A 19,941-nucleotide genomic window follows, 5' to 3' on the forward strand; every position below is an offset into this window, starting at 1 on the left:
GATGCAGATGACACCACCCTGCTTGCTGAAAGTGAGAAGTGCTTGTTGGAGCACTTGCTGATGAAGATGCTGGATTGCAGCCTTCAGCATGGACTACAACTCCAAGTCAAGAACATCAAAATCCTCACAACTGGACCAGGAATCAAGATCATGATCAACGGAAAAGATTGAAATGGTGAAGGATCTCATCTAATGGAAGCAGCAGTCAAGAGATCAAAAGACATATGGCATTGGATATAACGCTGAGGACAAGGTGTTGCCTGACCCGAGCTAGGATATTTTCAATCGCCTCAACCGCACGTTGAAATTGGACACTGAATAAGACCTAGGAAGAACTGATGCATTTGAATCACAGTGCTGGCAAAAAACAAAACAACCCTGGAAAGTACCATGGACTACTAAAGGAACAAACAAATCTGTCTTCGAAGCAGTACAACCAGAATGCTCCTCAAAAGCCAGACTGGCAAGACTTGGTCTCATGTACTCTGGACCTGTTATCAGGAGACCAGTCCCTGGAGAAAGACAGCACGCATGGAAAAGTAGAGGAGCAACTGAATAGAAAAAGGTCCTGGACAAGATGGATTGGCAGCGGTTGCAACAATGGCATCACTCATAGGCGCAATTGTGTAGATGGCACAGGAACAGAGTGTGTTGTGTTTGGTTGTACAGACAGGGTCGGTACAAATCAAAATCGCCTGGAGGGCACCTAACAACATTCCTAAATTTCTCTTGCCATTGGTGGTGGCAGTGAAGGGGAAGGACCAACTGCCTATGCGGACATTTCCCATCAACTAGTAGAGCTCAGAGAGTGCAATGAGGGGGAGCCCATCACAAGGTTGGATAGATAGCCCAACTGCCAGGGGGATGAATAACAGAAATGTGGGTGAAGGGAGACAACAGACAATGTAAGACACCCAATAACAATAATATATAATTGATCAAGGATTCACAAGGGTGGAAGGGTGAGAGAGGAGGAGAAAAAAGAGGAGCTGATACCAAGGACTCAAGTAGAAAGAAAATGTATCGGAAATGTTGGTGGCAACATTATGTACAAGTGTGGATACAATTGAATGATGGATTGTTGGAAGATTTGTAAGAGCCACCCCCAAAAAATGATTTTTAAAAATCCTTAAGCCAAGTTAAAACTCTGATTTTCATTTGTGAAATAGTTACGCACAACTTCTAACCCAAGATGACTTTATCCAACAGACTTAACTGCCAAATGTGTGTGGGTGCTACGCTCCAAGGAGAATTATTCAGGTTTTGAAATTGCTCCTAGTCAAAGAGGAAACTATCATTCCACCCCCCACACACTATTACCCAGAAAAAATCAAGTCCAATGTCACTTAGGGAAAAAGGCGAGCTTAAAATAGTAGGATAAAGTCAGCTTTCAAAGTGAAAGTTTTCTCCCCGCTCTCAGTAAGACAAGACACCTGCTTGTTCTCACAAGTTGTACCTAGATGGATGTGTCACAGCTTAGAATCATCACTGGGTTTCAAGTGCAGAGCGGTTTTTTTTTTTTACTATTCCAAGAGAGCCAGCAGGTTGAAAATATCCATGTTCCCCAAAGTCACCTGGGTGTGAAATCAGTCCCAGGAGCACAACAAAGAAATGCCTTTCCCGTTTTTTCACCATCTTCTTAAAAAACGAGCCAGCCTTTTATTTGCATAGCTCTAAATGAGCTGTCAGGTCGTCCACAAGGCTGGGTAAGGACAAAACAGCGTCGCAAGTAATACAGCTATTCAGGAGGGTTTAACTTGCTAACTCGTGGTGGGAGCGAAAACTAAGCTCTGATGCAGGTAAAATGGGGGAGGGGTGGGGGAACATGTGGGACAGACTGGCGCGGACATGGGGCAACTGTGAAAGTGCGCGTGGGGAAGGCAGGGTGGGGTGCAGGGCGGCGGAGAAAGTGAAGCTCGGCAATTTTAGGAAGCTATAAATAGCCGAGCTGCCCGACGGGTGCTACAAGATCGACTGGGAAACAGGCACCCAACGGCTGGGTCTCAGGTTTCCGCGGGTCACAAAAGGATAACGGACATCTCCCAACGGTGGACCTGGGGCTTCGCGCGCCGCTTCCGCCGACCCCGCAGCCCCCGCCCTCGGGCGCTGACGACCCGGCCCCCGCGCGCCAAGCGTGCCCCGCGGCCCGGGCGCGGCAAGCGAGGGCGGACATTTTGCTGGGCTGCCCGCTCGCCCGCCTTTGTCCGCTGGGCCGTGCACACTCACCCCGCCGCCATCGCTCGCCTGGAGCCGAGAGCAAGCGCTGCTCGCCGCAAGAAAGGAAGCACAGGCGTGTCGCGTCAAAGCTGACTTTATTGAGGCGGCCGTTCGGCTGCACGGCCCCGGAGCCGTCCCGAGCCGCGGCCGCCCCCGGGACTCTCTCGTCCTTCCCCTCGCTACCGGCCTTCCCGCGTCCGGGCCGCGCGGACCGCTCACCGGCTCCCGATTCGAGGGCAGCGGCGGCGGCCGTCTCCCGAGTGCATCCCCGGCCTGAGACGGCGGCTTCTGAGGCTGCTGCCCGGGAGAGGGCGGGAGCGGCGCGATTCCGGGCGGCAGGCGGCGACGGCGCGCGCTGACGTCACGCGCCGCGGGCCAGCCAGTGCGCGCGAGGAGCGCCCCGCCCCTGCCCCAATCCGGGAGGCACCCGGGCGGTAGGCGGGGCCGCGGCCGCGCGATTGGTTGCGGGCGAGTGGCAGCGGGGCGGGGCGAGCCGTGCCGAGCGCGGAAGTCTCGCGAGGCCGAGCCCGAGCTGAGTGTGGCGGCGGCGGCGGCGAGATCTGGGGTCGGGGTGAGGAGTTGGTATTTGTGTGGAAGGAGGCGGAGGCGCAGGAGGAAGGGGGAAGCGGAGCGCCGGCCCGAGGGCGGGAGGAGGCGCGGCCAGGGCGGGCGGCCGAGGCGCGGCGAGGCGGGGAGCGGGCCGAGGCGCGGCCGAGCGAGCGCGGGGCGCACCGAGGCGAGGGAGGCGGGGAGCCCCGCCGCCGCGCCCGCCCCTTCCCCCGCCGCCCGCCCCCTCTCCCCCCGCCCGCTCGCCGCCTTCCTCCCTCTGCCTGCCTTCCCCGCGGCCGGCCGCCTCCTCGCGCAGCCCGGAGCCGAGGCCGCCGCGGCCGTGGCGGCGGAGCCCGCAGCCATGGCCTCGGGCGACACCCTCTACATCGCCACGGACGGCTCGGAGATGCCGGCCGAGATCGTGGAGCTGCATGAGATCGAGGTGGAGACCATCCCGGTGGAGACGATCGAGACCACGGTGGTGGGCGAGGAGGACGACGACGACGAGGACGAGGACGGGGGCGACCACGGCGGCGGGGGCGGCCACGGGCACGCCGGGCACCACCACCACCACCACCATCACCACCACCACCACCACCACCCGCCCATGATCGCGCTGCAGCCGCTCGTCACCGACGACCCGAGCCAGGTGCACCACCACCAGGAGGTGATCCTGGTGCAGACGCGCGAGGAGGTGGTGGGCGGCGACGACTCGGACGGGCTGCGCGCCGAGGACGGCTTCGAGGACCAGATCCTGATCCCGGTGCCCGCGCCGGCCGGCGGCGACGACGACTACATCGAGCAGACGCTGGTCACCGTGGCGGCGGCCGGCAAGAGCGGCGGCGGCGGTGGCTCCTCGTCGGGCGGCGGCCGCGTCAAGAAGGGCGGCGGCAAGAAGAGCGGCAAGAAGAGTTACCTGGGCGGCGGGGCCGGGGCGGCGGGCGGCGGCGGCAGCGACCCGGGCAACAAGAAGTGGGAGCAGAAGCAGGTGCAGATCAAGACCCTGGAGGGCGAGTTCTCCGTCACCATGTGGTCGTCAGGTGAGCGCCGGCCGCCCGCCCGGGGCCCGGGATGTTTTTGTTTTGAAGGGAAGCCATGTTTTATGTGTGTGATGGGCGCCGCCATCTTCTTCGCAGGGCAAGTATGGCGGCCCCGAAAGATGGCGGGCCTGTGCGGCGGCGGGGGCGGCGGGCCGGGCCGAAGATGGCGCCGGCGGCGGGGGGGGCGCCGGGTAGGCCGCAATGGCGTAGTTTCGCCGCGAGGGGAGGCGGGCGGGGGCGCGGGAGGGAGGGGCCGCGCGCGCGGCCGCCGCCCGCCTCGTTCGCATTGTCCGGCCCGGCCCCGCGCCGGGCGCCGAGGGGGTGCGGGGCGCCGGGCCGGGCCGGGCGGGTGTGGTGCGGCCGGCGGGGCCCGGGGCCGCGCCGCCTGCCGTTCCTCCGCCGCCCGCTGGGGGCGCCCGCCGCCCTTCCTCCTCCCCCTCCCCTGCGTCCACCAACCGCCGGGGGGAGGGGCGCCGCGCGCGCGCGCGCGGCCACGCTCCCCGGCGGAGGCGCGTCCGCGGGGCGGGGCGGGGCGGACGGCCGTTGGGCCTGTCACCGGCGCGCTCCCGCGCCCCGCGCGGCCCCCGCGCCCTCGGGGTTTTGGGTGAGGCGGGGGTCTTCCACCGAGCGCCCGGCTCCCCCGACCCACGCCGGCGGCCTCTTCCGGGGTGGGGAGCGGGCCTCGCCCGGGAGAGGAGCCTGGGGAAAGCGCTCGGCGCAGCGCCTGAGCTGCTTCCGCTTTCTGTGAGGGCGCCGCCGGCCCCCTCGTGTCGCTGTCGGGGTCTGGCTGGCGCCACCGAAGCCCGGCGCTTGTGTCCAGCGCCCCGGTCAATGGAGAGTGTAGAGCCCCTGCCCGCCTCAATGCCCCCAAGTTATTTCTGAGAAATTCGGAATTGGACGAAGCTTCAGAAAAGAGTGGCTCCTGAGGTAGCTCCAGTAGTGGAGTGTTTGACAGTTCGAAACCACCGGCCGCTCTGCGGAAGGCGAAGCCTTCTGTGCTCCCGGAAAGAGTTAGAGCCTGGGACATCCACTGGGACAGTACCGCCCTGCCCCTTAGGGTCGCTATGAGTCGGCATCCTCTCGGTGGCACGGGGTTTGGTCTGGGGCTGAATACTCAGAGGGTAGCGTTCCACGGAATGAATGAAACGGAAGGACTGCCGTAAGGCTGGCTGGCCTGGTTGCCCGGGGAAGCCCCAGTGGGGCTGAAGGGAGTGCTTGGGCCCATGACTCAGCCCGGCAGCTGCAGCCGGTGCCAAAACTCACCGCCAGGAGCACAGGCGTGAGGCCGGGGTTGCTGTCAGTAACTTGAGTGCAGGAGGTTCCGTGAGGCCTTGGTGCGGAAGAGTCATCCAAAGACACTTTGTTGGTAGCTCAGGATGATTGATGGCAGCGATCATGGGCAAAAAACTGTAGTTTTCCAGGGTTGGCCTAGGATGAGGGAGGCCCGGGGTTGGTGAGGGTGCCTGTGCTGAATTCAGGAGATTGTTGGAAATTGGCTGTTTAAAGACTCCTTTGACTTGAAATAGACTTTCTCCTGGTGCTGACATTACTGGTCTTAGGGAACATGTTTTGCATCTTCTACTTACTGTGTGCTCTTGGCAGTTCTGTACCACACTGCTACCCATCTTGACACCCTCAGCTCAGGCCTTGCTTGGTGATTCAGTCTGTGTGAGGGACTGGACCCGGGAGAGTTCATCAACGTTTTCAGCCATTCAAGTCCCTGTACAAGCGACTGGTCCCAGGATTGCTCACTTTGAGGTAGTTTTCATGCCAGTTCTTTCTGAGACATTGAGGTGTCGAGCACATTGTATGGAGGGCTGTACAGGCTTGGAGATAGTGGGGTAGCTCATTTCTTCAGACATATTTTGTGATGAGCTGTCCATTGTGCTCATTGTTTGAAATTCCCGCCAAAGAGAGGCTAAATAGTTTTGGATGATGACTTATGTCCCAAGTTCAGATGCAGAAAAAAGTCACATCTTCAGAACTGAATAACACCAGGTTGACTAACAAGTGAAGAAATCAAAGTGGTTCATTGATTAAACCAACCACATTTATGTGTGTTCTGCTATAGGTAATGGGGGAGGGGTGTGCGACTTTTGCAGACTTTCATTTGGTCCTGGGCTGCACCATCCTTTGAGTGACACAGTCCCTCCTTGGATGGGTCTCAGCTGTGGGTCCACTTGTACCAAAGCCCCAAACTTAGTTCCCTGGAGGCTTGAGTTCCTAGTTAGCATCCGTGGTAAAAAGAAATGACAGAAACAAAAGGTTACCAGGAAGGAGCCAGGATATTTGACTTTATAGTTTCCTAGCTGCAGTGATTATGAGTTAGGCAAAATAACCAGCTCATTGGGGGAAAGATGGGGCTTTCTGTTCCGTCAACAGTCTGAGAAACTCACAGGAGCAGTTCTTCCTTATCCTATAGGATTGTCATGAGTCATTAGGACTCGATGGCAGTGAGTTTTGTTTGTATAGGGAGAGCCCTGGTGGTGCTATGGGTTAAGTGTTAGCCTGATAGTCCTATTCACTGTAGCTTGTCAGGAAGATGAGTCTGCTCCTATAGGGTGTCCACATGAGCAGTGTATTGTATATATGTTATTCATAACTGTTACATAGGGCTTGCTGCTTACTGTACAGCGCTTGTTATAAACGAAACCATTGAACCATTGTCAGTGGTTTAAGTAGTGAACTTGATTCCATTTTGAGTGCTATTGGAAGGCCTGGAGCTGCTGCCTTGGCTTGGTGTAGTTAGAAGAGGGGGGCTTTCGCACTTGCTGCTGATATTTTTATTGCCTTCTGTTAGACTGCCTAGATATGCTTTCCTTCAAATTGACCAAAACACCTGGAAAACCATTGGTAGTAAGACTAGTAAATTGAAAAAAATGCTTTAAACATGTCGTTATTTTTAGTTTGGTAGATAGGAGAATTTGTGTTCATCCAAAACGTATTCCACCTGACCTCTGCCATTCCTGGGGGTTTGTCATCTCCTTTTTTACTGTCATGATGGACTTCCAAATGACTTCAGACAACACAGTGGGGTCACCATAAGTTGAGTCAGCTTGATGACAGCTGTTTTGGGGGGGTTTTGGTCACTTAGTCAATGACTAGGCTTGTTAATTTGTTGTCCTGTTGGTGCTGTGTGTTAGTTGGGATTCCAGAAGTTAGGACACCAATATTCCAGAAGCCAGGGTCACTCTGTGGTGGAGAGGTTTCAATGCTAGGCTCAGACTTAGGAAAACGGACCCGGCGATGTACTGCTAGAAAGTTGCCGGTGAAAGCCTATGACTGGCAGAGGAATGCTGTCAGAGACAGTGCTGGGGTACTCAGTATGTCCTTCACATGGGGTGGACCTCAGTTATGTGGGTAATGGAGTAAGACTTTCAGGAGCATCCATCCATTAATGATTAGAATGTGGAATGTACAAAAAGCTTAAGCAAATCTGAAGTTGTCCAGTGGACTGGTATTGGCCATAAGAGTATTGCTCTACTGTGCCGGGAATGAAAAGTTAAAGAGGAATGAATTACAATACTGTGGTAGGAAAGTGCACACCTACAAAGAAGATTCATTAATAAGACATTCACATTTACATAACAACCACCGGTGCCTGAGATGAAGAAATTAAATTTGTTTAACCACCTTCTACAGTCAGAAATGGACCAAACATACAATCAAGGTGCATTGTTAACCACTGATGATTAGAATGTGCAAGTTGGAAACTGGAGTTCGAAACACCACCACAGATCCCAGTACCGAATTTTGTATGACCTCTCCAATGGCGATATCTTTTTCCACCAATATAAATGTCAATGATATACATGGACCTTACTAGTTGGAACACACAAAAATCAAATCAACTCTGTGGAAAGAGATGCTGGGGCCAGCTGCTTCGATTGCTCATGTCAATTTGAGTAAAGACGAGCAAAAAACAAGTCCACACAAGACAGTAACACCTGGAGTATATCTCACCTGATTTTAGAAACCATCTCAGAATAGATTTGACATTGAGTCTGAATGAAGAAAGACAAAGTGAGTTATGGGATGATATAAAAAATATGTGGAAGAAACCAAAGAAAAGGTCATTTGAAAGACCAAAATAAGTGTTACGACATCTTCTAAAACTTCGATCTTGAAATGATGACTTAAAATAACTGAACAGAAGATGTCAAAGGGCAGCTGAAGAAGAGTATTACAATGAAATATGCAAAGAACAAAAACACACTTAGCATTTCTCAAGCTGACCTGAATCAAGAATGTAAAACTGATGATCTGCTCTATAAACACTCACCTAGTAAAGTTTTTAAAATAAAAGTAATAAATTATGGCATTAAAGAATTCCCAAATGTGCTTTACACAATTGATGTATGTATGGATTGTAATAAGAGTTGTATGGGCCCCTAATAAAATGATTTTTAAAAAGAAAGAAAATAATTATGACAATATCTGTGTACAAATAAACTTGATACAAAATTGATGTATGGATTGTTGTAAGAGCCCCCAATAAAATGATCTTATAATTAAAGAAAGAAATCCTAGCTTTACTGAGAGAGCATTGTCAAAAAATAATGGCTCCAGGGAGTGACAGACGACTAAAGATGCTTTAACACTAGAAGGTCTTCCTTGTTTCTCTATGCCTCCCTGGGGGACACTGGAATGATCCAGGGGGACTGCAAAAGCAGATACCTATACTTTATCATCTTTGTTTATAGACCAAGTTTTTAATTGTCAATGGGACCCTAAGTAATTTCTTTTCCCATAAAATGGGGCAGTAGACCAAGTAAGTTGGGGAATCTGTGGTCTATATAGAGAAATCTGGAAGATCCTATCTGGGAAGCTAACTGAAAGAGCTTCGTGTTTTCCCATTCTCAAAAAAGGTTATCCAAGAAGAGGTGAATTAACATATCGCAGGAAAAGTGATTTTTTTTTAAGAAAAGAATAAAAATGGTTGCATCACTACACCGAAAGGGAACTGCCAGAAATTTGGGCAGGATTAAGAATAAGATGTGGAACAAGAGGTTTCGTTGCTATACCTGGTGGATCTTGACTGATCCACAGACAGTTGACTTGTGGGTGTCATAACAAACTCTGGATAAAATTTCAAAGAATGGGAATTCCCAGAGCATTTCATTGTGGGCATGTTCAAGAGGCCGTCATTTGAACAGAACCTAGACTATTGCTTGGCTTATCAGTCAAGGAAAAGGCTGTGTCTTTTCATCATACTTATTTGATCAGTTTTATGAGCAAATAATTCAAAAATCTAAACTTTGACGAAAAACATCAGGATTAGAGGAAGCCTCATTAACCTGCAATCAGGCTCGCTTCCTGAAAGCATAGAGAACTTGCAGCACTTACTGATGAGGATCAAAGAATACAGGCTTCAGTGTGGAGTGCAACTCAATATTGAGGAAACAAATACAACTCGTCCAATATGCAACAACATGGTAAACAGAAGAAATGGAAGTTGTCAAGGAGTTTATTTCACTTGGATCCACTATCAGTGCCCATGGAAGCATCGGTCTGAAATGTCATCTTGATTGGGCAAATCTGCAAAAGACCCCTTAAAATGTTAAAAGCAGAGACGTCTCTGAGCACGGAGGTGGCCCCAACACGAGGCAGAGTCTTCAGTTGCATCATACTCAAGTTAAACCCGGACAATGAATGTGGAAGATCACAGAAGAATGTATACATTAGAATTATGGTGTTGGCAAGGGATAGTAAGTTTTCCTTGGACAGCTCAAAGAGGGAACAAATCAGCCCCGAGAACGTGACGCTAGAACACTACATAGAAGCAGGATGGTGAGACTCCTCGTGTGCTCTGACCATGTTATCTGAGGGGCTTGTCCCTGGAGAGGGCCCTCGTGTTTAAAGTCGACAAAAAAAAGAGGGAGACTGGGTGAGTTGGAGTGGCACGGTGGCTGCAGTAGTGGACAGGTGCAAGCATAGCAGTGGTGCAGGACAGCAGCCTTGCTCTTTGTTTGAAAGTACACAGGCTTTTCCAAGGCGTCTGGGATGGATAGATTCAGGCCTGCAACCCCTTTAAAAAATAGCAGTCGAGTGTGGGGGACCTTTCTCCAACCCAGGGTCTTGCCATGAGTCAGTTAACTTATAGGTCACTGGAGAGATAGGTGGGGGGAGACAGGCAATAAACATAGATCCTCAAAGATCCCAAGCAAGCGGCCTGCACAGCCAGTTGTGCCATACAACCTGATTCCTGTTCTTGAACGTAGAGAGCCCACGGTCCTGATGAACCAATGGAGCAGCCAGGGACTTGGCTATTCCTTTTCCTTCCTGCCAAGGAAGCTCTGATGGCTTGGTGGTTAATGCATTGGGCAGCTAACTGGAGGGTCAGCAATTTGAAACTACCAGCCACTTCTCAGGAGAAAGATGAGGCTTTCTGCTCCTGTAAAGAGTTGCAGTCCTAGAAACCTACAGGGGCAGTTTGATGGGGTGGCTATGAAGTCAGAAATCGACTCGATGGCAGGGAGTTTGGTTTTTTAGGTTACCAGCGAACTCCCTTCTCCATACACTCACTTTTTCCTGGACTCGACCAATATAGGATCCTTTCAGTGCTAGTTACACCTATTTTCACCCTAGATTAATATGTGATGAATGTCATTGTTAGTAGCATATTTCAGAGAATGTATGAATGTTAACAAAATTTGTTTTATGAATCTTCATGAATTTTATGTCTTTCAACATGGAATTAAAGCTTTATGTTACTGAGTGGAAGTCTGTGTTTTGCATTTTCTGCTTTTCCTTTAACTGCTACTTCCCTCTGAAAAAGATACTGATAACAGTTCACAAATAATGCTTGTTACAATATCGTGGCATACCATGGTATTGTAAGAACACGCACAGCTTGGAGCAGCAGTGGATGTTAGTGGGTGCAGTTGTCAACCTCTGATTAGAAGCAGCATTATAACAGTGACATTCCTGACCCACAAGTCTGTTCAGCCACCCTGCTGTTGTGTCCATTCCCACCGCCTAACAGCCAAGCGCACTGCCTTCATGTCAATTCTGACTCACAGTGCTCCATTAGGACTGAAGAGACCTGCTCCAGGGGGGAGTTTCGGTGTCTAATGTTGATGGAAACGGATTGCCACTTCTTTCATTTACAGGGTGCTGGAGGTTTCACACAGCTAACCTTCCAGTAATCTACCCAGTGCTTAACCACTGTGCCACCAAGGCTCCCTGGAGCACATTGCCCACTCACTGAGGCCCACTGCCACAACCCTAGTAGGACAGGGCAGAACTGTGCTTGTAGGACTCTGTAGAAAACTTCATCTGGTAGATTCAAACTGATAACCTAGGAACTCATCTCAACCCATCGTGCCACCAGGACTCCTTGGTGTGTGTCACTCCCTGGGGTGCTGTCCTCTGCCCTCTAGTGGCAACAGAAAGAAATCTTTCAAGAATTGGTCAGTTTTTCTGTCCTCCCATGAGGTGTGGGTGAATGGGTTCTGACCCATATATCAAGGTGAAACACTGCCTTGTCTTGGGCTGTCCCTTTATTGATAGCTGTCACTTTGGAAAAAAGCTAACTTTCTGAAGAGTTAGACAAAAGCTGTGCCAGATTCTTAGCAATGAGGTATGATCTTTTTTAAGAGAAATTATTTCTTTGCTTTTCAAGTCAGTAAGGTCAGCTTGCTTTGTGCTTGGAAACTTGGGGTCCTTATTGGTGCAGTTGGTTAAACGCCCAGGTGCTGACCAAAGGTCAGTGCTTCCAACCCCATCTAGCAAACAGTCCGGCAGCTCTGGGGAAGAAGGACCCTGGCAACCTGCTACTCTGAAGACTCACAGCCCAAATGAGAAGGGGGAGGGGAAGAGGAGGGAAGGAAGGGGGCGCGTACCAATTCTTCCAGGGGGAAGAACAACAGGAACCAGAGGGGAATGGAGACCGTTCGGTGTGAGATGAAAATAAAAATTTATAATCCATCAAGGGGCCATGAAGGGGGGCAGGGAGGAAGAGCTGATACCAAGGGCTTAAGAGTAAATGTCTAGAAAAGAATGATGGCCAATATATGTATAGATATGTCTTAAACAATTGTTGTATGGATTGTAATAGTTTTAAGAGCCCCCCTAATAAAATGATCTTTTAATTAGAAAAAGTCACAACGCAGAAAACCCTTGGGTGGAGTGCCTTTGCCTCCAGGGGTTGCTGTGAGTTGATCTGATTTGAGTCGATACTTAAGATTTTTGTCCTGTCCTATAGGGTGGTGGCGCTGAGCCGGCATGGACACAGTACTGGGAGGTGTTTTTTTTTTTTTTTTTTTTTTTTTGCTTAACTCCTCTAAGATGCTCTTACACATCAGAGGTTTTGTTTCTAGGGTTGGCTAGCTGCAGTCTCTTCTCCTAACCCCACAGTCCTTTCCTACAGATTCAAAACCTCTTTTCAAATGTACAGTCCCTGCCAGGGACAGAAGATCCAGTCAGCAAGGTAAGCCTAGGCTTCCTTGTACTTGCTTACTAATCTCGTGAATCATTTTCACATGTTTTTTTCACCACCCAAACCCACTGCACTTGGGTCGAGTCCAACCCATAGAGACTGTGGAAAGGGTTTCCAGAGGACAATACCTCTTTGGGGAAGCACATCCAGCCTTATCTTTCTCAGTTGGTGGGTTTGAACCTTAAGGATAGTCGCCCAGTGACAAACCCACAGCGTTTTTAGGGCCCCCTTTTTTAAAACAGATATGGTGAAGCCTATTTGAAGTTGTTGAGTTGCTATTCAATTCGCTGCTTATCTTGTGTACTTGGTAGTCCACCCTGATCCGAGATGGCCATTTGATTTTCTCGGCGCTTTCTTCCTGCTGCCTGTGGGAAAAGAAAGCTAAAGTGATCTTTCATTTAAAAAAAAGAAAAGCGAGATTTTGAATGGAATATTTACCAGTAAGGTATATTCTCTTGTTACTGGATTGACATTTTAAAGTTGACGTCTGAAACAGATGTGAGGATAGCATGAGCTCTACTGGTGGCCGGGCTATCTGGGCCATCTTAGAGGAGGACTGAGGCCACAACCCCAGAGGGCCGAAATCTGGAACTGGTGGGTCCTGTTATTTTGAGCTCTGTGGGCATTCGTTGCAATATGCTTGGTGGTTTCTGAGAATCATTTTAAGTGGCTGCTTGGAATTTCCTCTGTAGAGGCACTGATCAAAGCTTCTGGGCCCAGTTGTGTCTTCGAATTTCTGGCCTTTGAAGGCGCCCTGGTGGTGGAGTGGGTTAGATATCAAGTTGCAGTACCTGAAAGCCCTCCATTGGCTCCAGGAAAGAAAGGTGTGGCAGTCGGCTTCCATGAGGACTTACAAACTTTGGGAAAGCTGTAGGTAGAGTAGTTCTGTTCTGCCCTCTATAGGGTGGTGATGCTTTCGGGGGCAGTGGGATCTGTAGGAGTTCCTCTAGAGCCAGCTCAATATAGCAAAGAAAAAGGAATTCTTACACATTCCTGCATGAAAATAGAAAGCCATATATTTACTGGGTGTCTCAGAACAAAGTTTTGCCATTTCCCCAGTGTGCCATCAGGCAGGATTGCGTTCTGTTCTTAGTGACTCCTGCTTATCCCAGCCCCATGGTTTCAGGTGGAATCAGCCTGGATGTGATGGAAATGGGCTGAGTGGTGGGCTCTCTCTCTTGTGCGAATTAAAGTTAGTCAAATGCAAAAACTGGGAACCAGCGGGGGTGGGGTGGCAGCCGGCTGCCAATATCACACTCTTGGAAATACTCCTGAGACTTTCTAAGCTGCTAACCTGAACTTGACTCTCCCGGTTTCTGAACATCCCAAATTTTTTAGAGAGAACAGCTGTACTGTGTTCATGTGCTTCCCAAATTAACAATTTATTTTTAACTTGCTGATAACTGGCTTACAGTTTTTAGTAACATGGGTACATGTGGTGTCTGTATTGCGTTCAAACTTGAAGATTTGGGGTTGGGAGTTGGGTGACAGCCTGCTGTTCATGCAGTTAGTTTCAGCTGGTCTGTTGTCATCCCCTCCAGAGTGCCTCTGCTTATCCCACTTCCTCCCTGCCTTGCTGGTCTCTAGCCCTCCTTTCCTAACCCTCTGCCCTTTGTCCTAGGGTCAGTAACTGCCGCCCTTTAGATCTTAAATGGTTGGCTGTTCTGACAAGGGGGAGGGGGAGGCTCCCTTCCAGACTAGAGTGATCAAGGGCCATTAGTGTGACACAGCGAAAACATCACTGGATTTGCTTCTGGAGATTGTCAAACACGGTGCACTCCTGGAAATTTTTAATACTCCGATTAGATGACTTTATTCCCTCTTTAAAATTCCTCAAACATCCCATTACAGCCAATAAAATCTAAACTCCCACTTGGTCCTAGTGCTAGCCCCCCTACGCCTTAGCGGCCCTTGACCTCCTGGCCCCCTGCCCACTCTGCCTGCTGACTCCGTTGGCCCTCCTCCAACTTGTTCCACTTGTTCCTATTGCCATTTTCTGTCCCCAGAGACTGCACTACTCTGACTCCAGGGGTTCATTCACGTGCCTGATATCTCATTATTCAGTGTCTGCTCCAAAAGCCCTGCCTGCCAAGTTTATCCAGATTCACCCCCCCCCCCCCACATCCCTCTGTTCTAGTTTTCTAGTCTTGCTCCCTCTAGTGATGCGCGCTCCCCCGCCCCCCCCCCTGCTTGTGTGTGACGTCCCTCATTTCTCTCAAGTGTATTTATCGCTACCCACCACCTGGACTAGAGTGAGTGAGGTGGTGCTGTTGTGAGAGGGACTTAAAGCCCACAGACCCAACGCCCATCCTCTGGCCCATTTCTCCACAGGTGGAAAGGAGGTAGGGTTACGGGTGCTCTGGAGAGGAGGGTAGAGAGAAGGGAGTTGTTTTAGAAAAGTCAAGAACTAAGTTTGGAATTAAGCTCATTTTCCCCATCCTCCCACCTGCTGCTCTTTTGCTCTCTCCTGAACTTTGCTTTTTCTGAGGTTTGTTTGTTGGCTTGAGAGAGGAAGTGCTTGCTGGCAGGTGGAAGGTACCAGGATAAGCTTTGAACCTGCTGTCTAGTCCTGAGTCCCAATCATCAAGCTCCATCCCCTCAGCAGAGGCCTGGGTCCAGGTGGCATTGACGAATAGATCTAGTCATCTTGCCAGAGATAGCCTTCAGTGGCCAACCTTTGTCAAGTCAAGCAACATGAGTTGGAGGACGTGGAGCGACCAAGCACAGTCTGGGCATCAGGGAATGAGGCTGGCATTAGTGGGCAAGGGAAGCTAGCCGGAGCACAGAAAAGGGAGCTGAGATGGGGTCTCTGTTTCCTGGCTTTCAGGGTGAACAGGTAGTGTGACACCTTTACCTTTGCTGGGGTAGGACACACACTCCTAAGGAAATCAAGATCAGTCTTAGGACTGAACTAGGAAGCTGCGGGCATGAGGCCTGACTGCTGACTGACCACAAGACCAGACCGGCTTACACAGCCAGAGACTTAAAGTGCAGCCTAATGAAGATGGATAATGACATACTGTGTTACTGACATGCTTATGAATCTTACACACATGCTCGAGGCACAGTAGGTTAAGCATTGGGTTGCTAACCATGGAGCTGATACTTCGAGCCCACTTGGCAGGCTGCTCCTGTAAAGATCACACGTCTCTCTGTCTTGGGAGTCACAGAGTGGGTCAGCTCAGTGACAGTGAAAGTTTTGGTTTTATATGCTTACTAGGAGCACTGTGGCACTGTGGGTTAGGAATTGGACTGCTGACCTCAAGGTTGGTGGCTCAAATCCAAGTTGTGACTTGTTTGTGCCCATAAAGTTTCGTTGTCTCAGAAGCCTTATAGAGCAGTGGTTCTCAACCTTCCTAATGCCGCGACCCTTTACCTCATGTGGGTGACCCCCAACCATACAATTATTTTCATTGCTACTTCATAACTGTAATTTTGATGCTGTTGTGAATCAATATAAATATCTAATATGCAGGACGTATTTTCATTGTTACAAATTGAATATAATTAAACATAATTAAAGCATAGTGATTAATCACAAAACAATATATAATTATATATTGTAAAATATGCATCTTCCGATGGTCCTAGGCAACCACTGTGAAAGGGTCGTTGGATCCCCACAGGTTGAGAATCGCCCTGCTATAGATGGTTCAGAGGCGTCGGGATCAACAATATGTATCGTATGATCAAGTGTGGCTGTTCTGAATGGGTGTCACAAGTTCATAGGGAAATTCCATTGTCTCTACATTCCATTTCCCGTGAGCCTTTTGCCAGCCCCTTTGTGTGAGTGAGTTGGCATTTGATGTACAGGCAAAGCTTCCAGTTGGTGGTGGTTGTATATGATTAATGTACGCAAACAAAAGGGGGGACTTTGTAAGTTGCGCTGCTAACAAAAAGGTTGGCAATTCAAGCCCACTAGCCGCTCTGCAGGAGCTGTGGCAGTTTGTCCCCAAGGGTCGTTTTGAGTTGGAATCTATAACTGTCAGGGGCCAGGTTGTGCTGTCTGAAGCCCCAAATTTGTTCTGACGACAACCAGAGACAAATACACACACTGGCATCTCATGTACACCAGTTAAACTCCCAGGGCGGCCTGGGTTTCCCAGCTCTCAGCTTCTGCCTATGACAGGGCGCTGCTCACTGTGTCTCCCTGTCGCTCCCACCTGTGATGGCCCCCAGAGAGCTCCTTCTCTTGGCAGGCCTCCACCTCACCTGGGAGCTGACACTATCAACTTGTATGTCTGTGGCCTTCGAACTCCTCCAGCTCCCCTCCAGTTTAGCATGAAGTGTGTGTGCACGGGTGGGGTGGGGTGGGGTGGGGGGAGTGCCACTCCTGTATTCCCCAGCTGCGGTGGCATGGAATGTTACGGAGGGTTTCAGCTGTGTAAGATAGATGATACTGTCAGTTCCTGATAAATGAAGAAACTGAGATTCAGAGTTGGGTCTGGGTGGCAGGGACAAAGGGACCCAAAAGTAAAACGATCTTGATCTGACCTTGGGTGAAAGGGCTTTACTTTGGTGGTGAGAGAAGGACAGGAAGGAGCCATCTGGTGGGCAGGTGGAAGGAAGCAGCTGGGGCGCTTTGTGTGGACCTGCCTTTCCTTGAGTTGCTAGGTGGAGCTTCACTTCGATGGTTTTGCATCTCCTTGCTTTGCCTCTCAAACAACCATGGGAGGGACACTGAGGCGGGTCCCATCAATGGAACGGAATCACTTGAGAGACTGGGACTGTTTACCTTTTGAATAGTGCCATATGCAAAAATAGAGCGTGTTTGAAGACTTGAACAAGTTGGTTGTCCTGCTACAATAACTCAAGAATGCATGCCACCCTGGGGCAGTGTTGGCTAGTTTGCCATTGGCCTATGCCTGGCCGGTCCTGCATTCAGGCAAGCATGCTGGTGAGTACTGGACCCACTTGATAGTGACCCTGGAGGAGAGTGTAGCACTGCCCCTGTGGGTTTCTGCGACTAGAGCTTTTCCAGAGCAGAACGTTTCCTTTTTCTCCTGTGAAGCAGCTGGTGGTATGTTTGAACTACTGGCTTTTGTTAGTGACCCCTAACCCACGCCACTACCAGGGCTCCTTTACAGCAACACCTATGCTCAGCTCTTGTTAAGAGAGGCATTCTGGGGTTTGGATTTAACTTGTGCCCAGGTGTGTTCTGGTCATCATAATCATAAACCGCATAGTTGTTTCACCGGCACACTCAGTCTGCGCTGGCAACCCTCTTGAAACAGTAAGCAGGTGTCTTACTCAGTGAACTGCGCTGCCTCGTGCAATTTCTTCAGGATGGGGTCTTGGAGCAGAGCACCAGGCTTGTTCTCCCTGGAGCAGTTAGCTCTTGGGCCTCAGATGCTAGCCTTTCCATGCACTTCCAGTGCTGAGAGATTCCAGCATCAAGTAGATTCTTTATTGAACAGGTACTGTCCCACCATTCTTCTCCCCAACAAGTCACCTTTGACTTATGACACCCTTATAGAAGATGGTAGGACCCCTTTGGGTTTCTGAGGCTATCTTTATCACACAGTGGCTGATGGGTTTGAACCTCTGACCTTGTGATTAGCAAGCAGCCCAATGTGTAGTTCACACATTGAGGCTGTGTCTCACTGCTCAGGAGACCAGTGGTTTGGATATCTGCCAGGAGCTTCTGGGGAGAGATTTCTCAGGGACTCTGATTCCTGCCTCAGTCTGCTGGCTTCTGTTCCTAACGGACCTTTTCTGTCTTTAGTGTAATTGATTTTAAACCACCCTACTCTGGACCTCGTATTAATATAAGAAACCACTTTCTACGAGGATTCTAGCTGCAGGCATTATAAACTCCCTACTATAGAATACCTATGAGTAAATACTGTTAGTCTTTTCTATGCATATTGTGGGGGGCTGAAGTAATCTGATGCATAAGGGTTGCTTAAGTCCTGCCCTCAAGGAAACCCCAGCGAGAGGGGTGAGTATACTCCCTTCTTGAAGCCTGAGTTTCCCCTAATTGCAGGGCCCCTGTCAGTGGAGACCAAGCAGTGAGATACGGGAGTGGGTTGGTTGGTCAGTAGCACCTGCTCTGAGTAATTCTGAAAGAAAAGGCTTGTGGACCTCTGGGGTCCTTATTTTACCTTGTATACAAGTGTGCTTCTCCCCAAGGCTTTCAGTAGCACACAAATGAAAGAAATGGATAAAGCCTTTCATTTGTACAGTTACCTTTTTTAAATAAGGGGGGAAAGTCATGCATACATTTGGTCTATAATGTAACGAACTTTTTTTTTTTTTAAGAACAGTTTCCATTTTTCCTTTCAGGTTTGTTTTCCTTCAGCTTCTAGGCTTTACATAGGCTTTGGAGGAGGTCGTGGAGCAGCACCTGCAGGTCTAAATTGAGATGGGGAGGAGGGAGTTCAGTCCTTCCAGGCTTCACGTGAACCAGTTCCTAACCACCTTGCTGTGAATGGCACAACTCACACAATCATGTAGCTTTATGTGACGCTTGGGGCACATATACGTCAAAGACACTTGCTTCGGAAAGGTCTCTAACGGCTGCAGCTTCTACTGTGTGCCTTATTACGAACTTCTTAATGGCCTTGTCTTTGGATACGCAACAGGGGCAGTCCATGCAGTGGATGGGCTGCACGCAGCTGAGCACGATTGGGAGAGGATGTTGCTTTGTGGTTAGTCAGCTTGTTGATGTGTGCTGTGGTCGTGTAACTGAGTAGAACTGCCCCATAGGGTTTCCTTGGCTGTCATCTGCACTCTGGTAACCATTGGACTGCATGGTCTGTGGTTCAAGCCAACGAGCCGCTCCACAGGAAACAGATGAGGTTGTGTGCTTCTGCAAAGTCTAGGCTTGGAAACCCTGGGTGGGTTCACGATTAGTTAGAATGGATTCAACAGCAGAGGAAGATTTGAACCACCAGCCTTTCAGTTAGTATCCACTGCATCCCTGGGGCTCCCTATTTCTGTTTCGGAGACTTATACCTTTCCATTGTGTTTGGTAAAAACATCTGAAGTTTGTCCTTTCCCAAAAGGAGGCAAAATAGTCCAGGGTGGGATGCCCTGCTCTTGGTGAAAGCCCGGTAGCCAGGTGTCCTTGTTTGTGGTTTCTTCTGACGAAGCATCAGCTGCTGCTGTCACTTCTCTAGCCATCTTCTTCCAAACTGGGGGGTCCCTTTTCTCTCTGAGTCTCTTCACTTGCATTGTCTTGATGCCTGCTTCATGCCTGTGCCCTGGCCCTTCAGGAGTTCTCCAAATTAACTTCCAGGTAAAATACACTGTGATTAAAGGAGCCCTGGTGATATCATGGTTACTTGTTGGGCTGCTAATTTCAAGGTCATCAGTTCAAAACCACTCACTGCTCCCCAGGAGAAAGATGGGCCTATAAAGACTATGGGCTATTCACCTATGAAGACTTAGAACCCATAGAGACAGTTCTACCCCAACGCATAGGGTCCCATAGCATTGGAATCGACCCAATGGCAGTGAGTTTGGAATGGCCAACTGCTAACAGGAAATGTACATACATGTTAGGATATTCCGGGTTGTGGTTTTACAGTTCAGACCCCTCCCAAAAGACTTCTTCTTTCTCTAAATACTGAGATCTCCCTGGTTTGGGTTTGGGGGCCCTTTATCTACAAACCTTATCTCCCAGCCCCTCTCGTATCCAGTTGCCTCCTTGCGGTCTACATTGCATGTCATTTTCACAGAAAACTCTAGGCC

The 19,941-nt window shown here is 50.0% G+C and overlaps 1 protein-coding gene across 1 annotated transcript in view; it reads left to right on the plus strand.

Annotated features, from left to right (window-relative positions):
* Nucleotides 1–2,774: 2,774 nt before the first annotated feature.
* The window catches only part of YY1 (YY1 transcription factor), a 35,385-nt gene continuing 18,218 nt past the window's right edge, over nt 2,775–19,941 (plus strand). The window contains exon 1 of the mRNA XM_075532116.1: nt 2,775–3,806. Within this exon, the coding sequence (XP_075388231.1) occupies nt 3,128–3,806 (679 nt within the window). The 5' untranslated portion in view covers nt 2,775–3,127. The remainder of the gene's footprint in view (nt 3,807–19,941) is intronic.

The sequence above is a fragment of the Tenrec ecaudatus genome, chromosome 14 (assembly GCF_050624435.1).
Source record: "Tenrec ecaudatus isolate mTenEca1 chromosome 14, mTenEca1.hap1, whole genome shotgun sequence".
In the NCBI taxonomy this organism is placed as follows: Eukaryota; Metazoa; Chordata; class Mammalia; order Afrosoricida; family Tenrecidae; genus Tenrec; species Tenrec ecaudatus.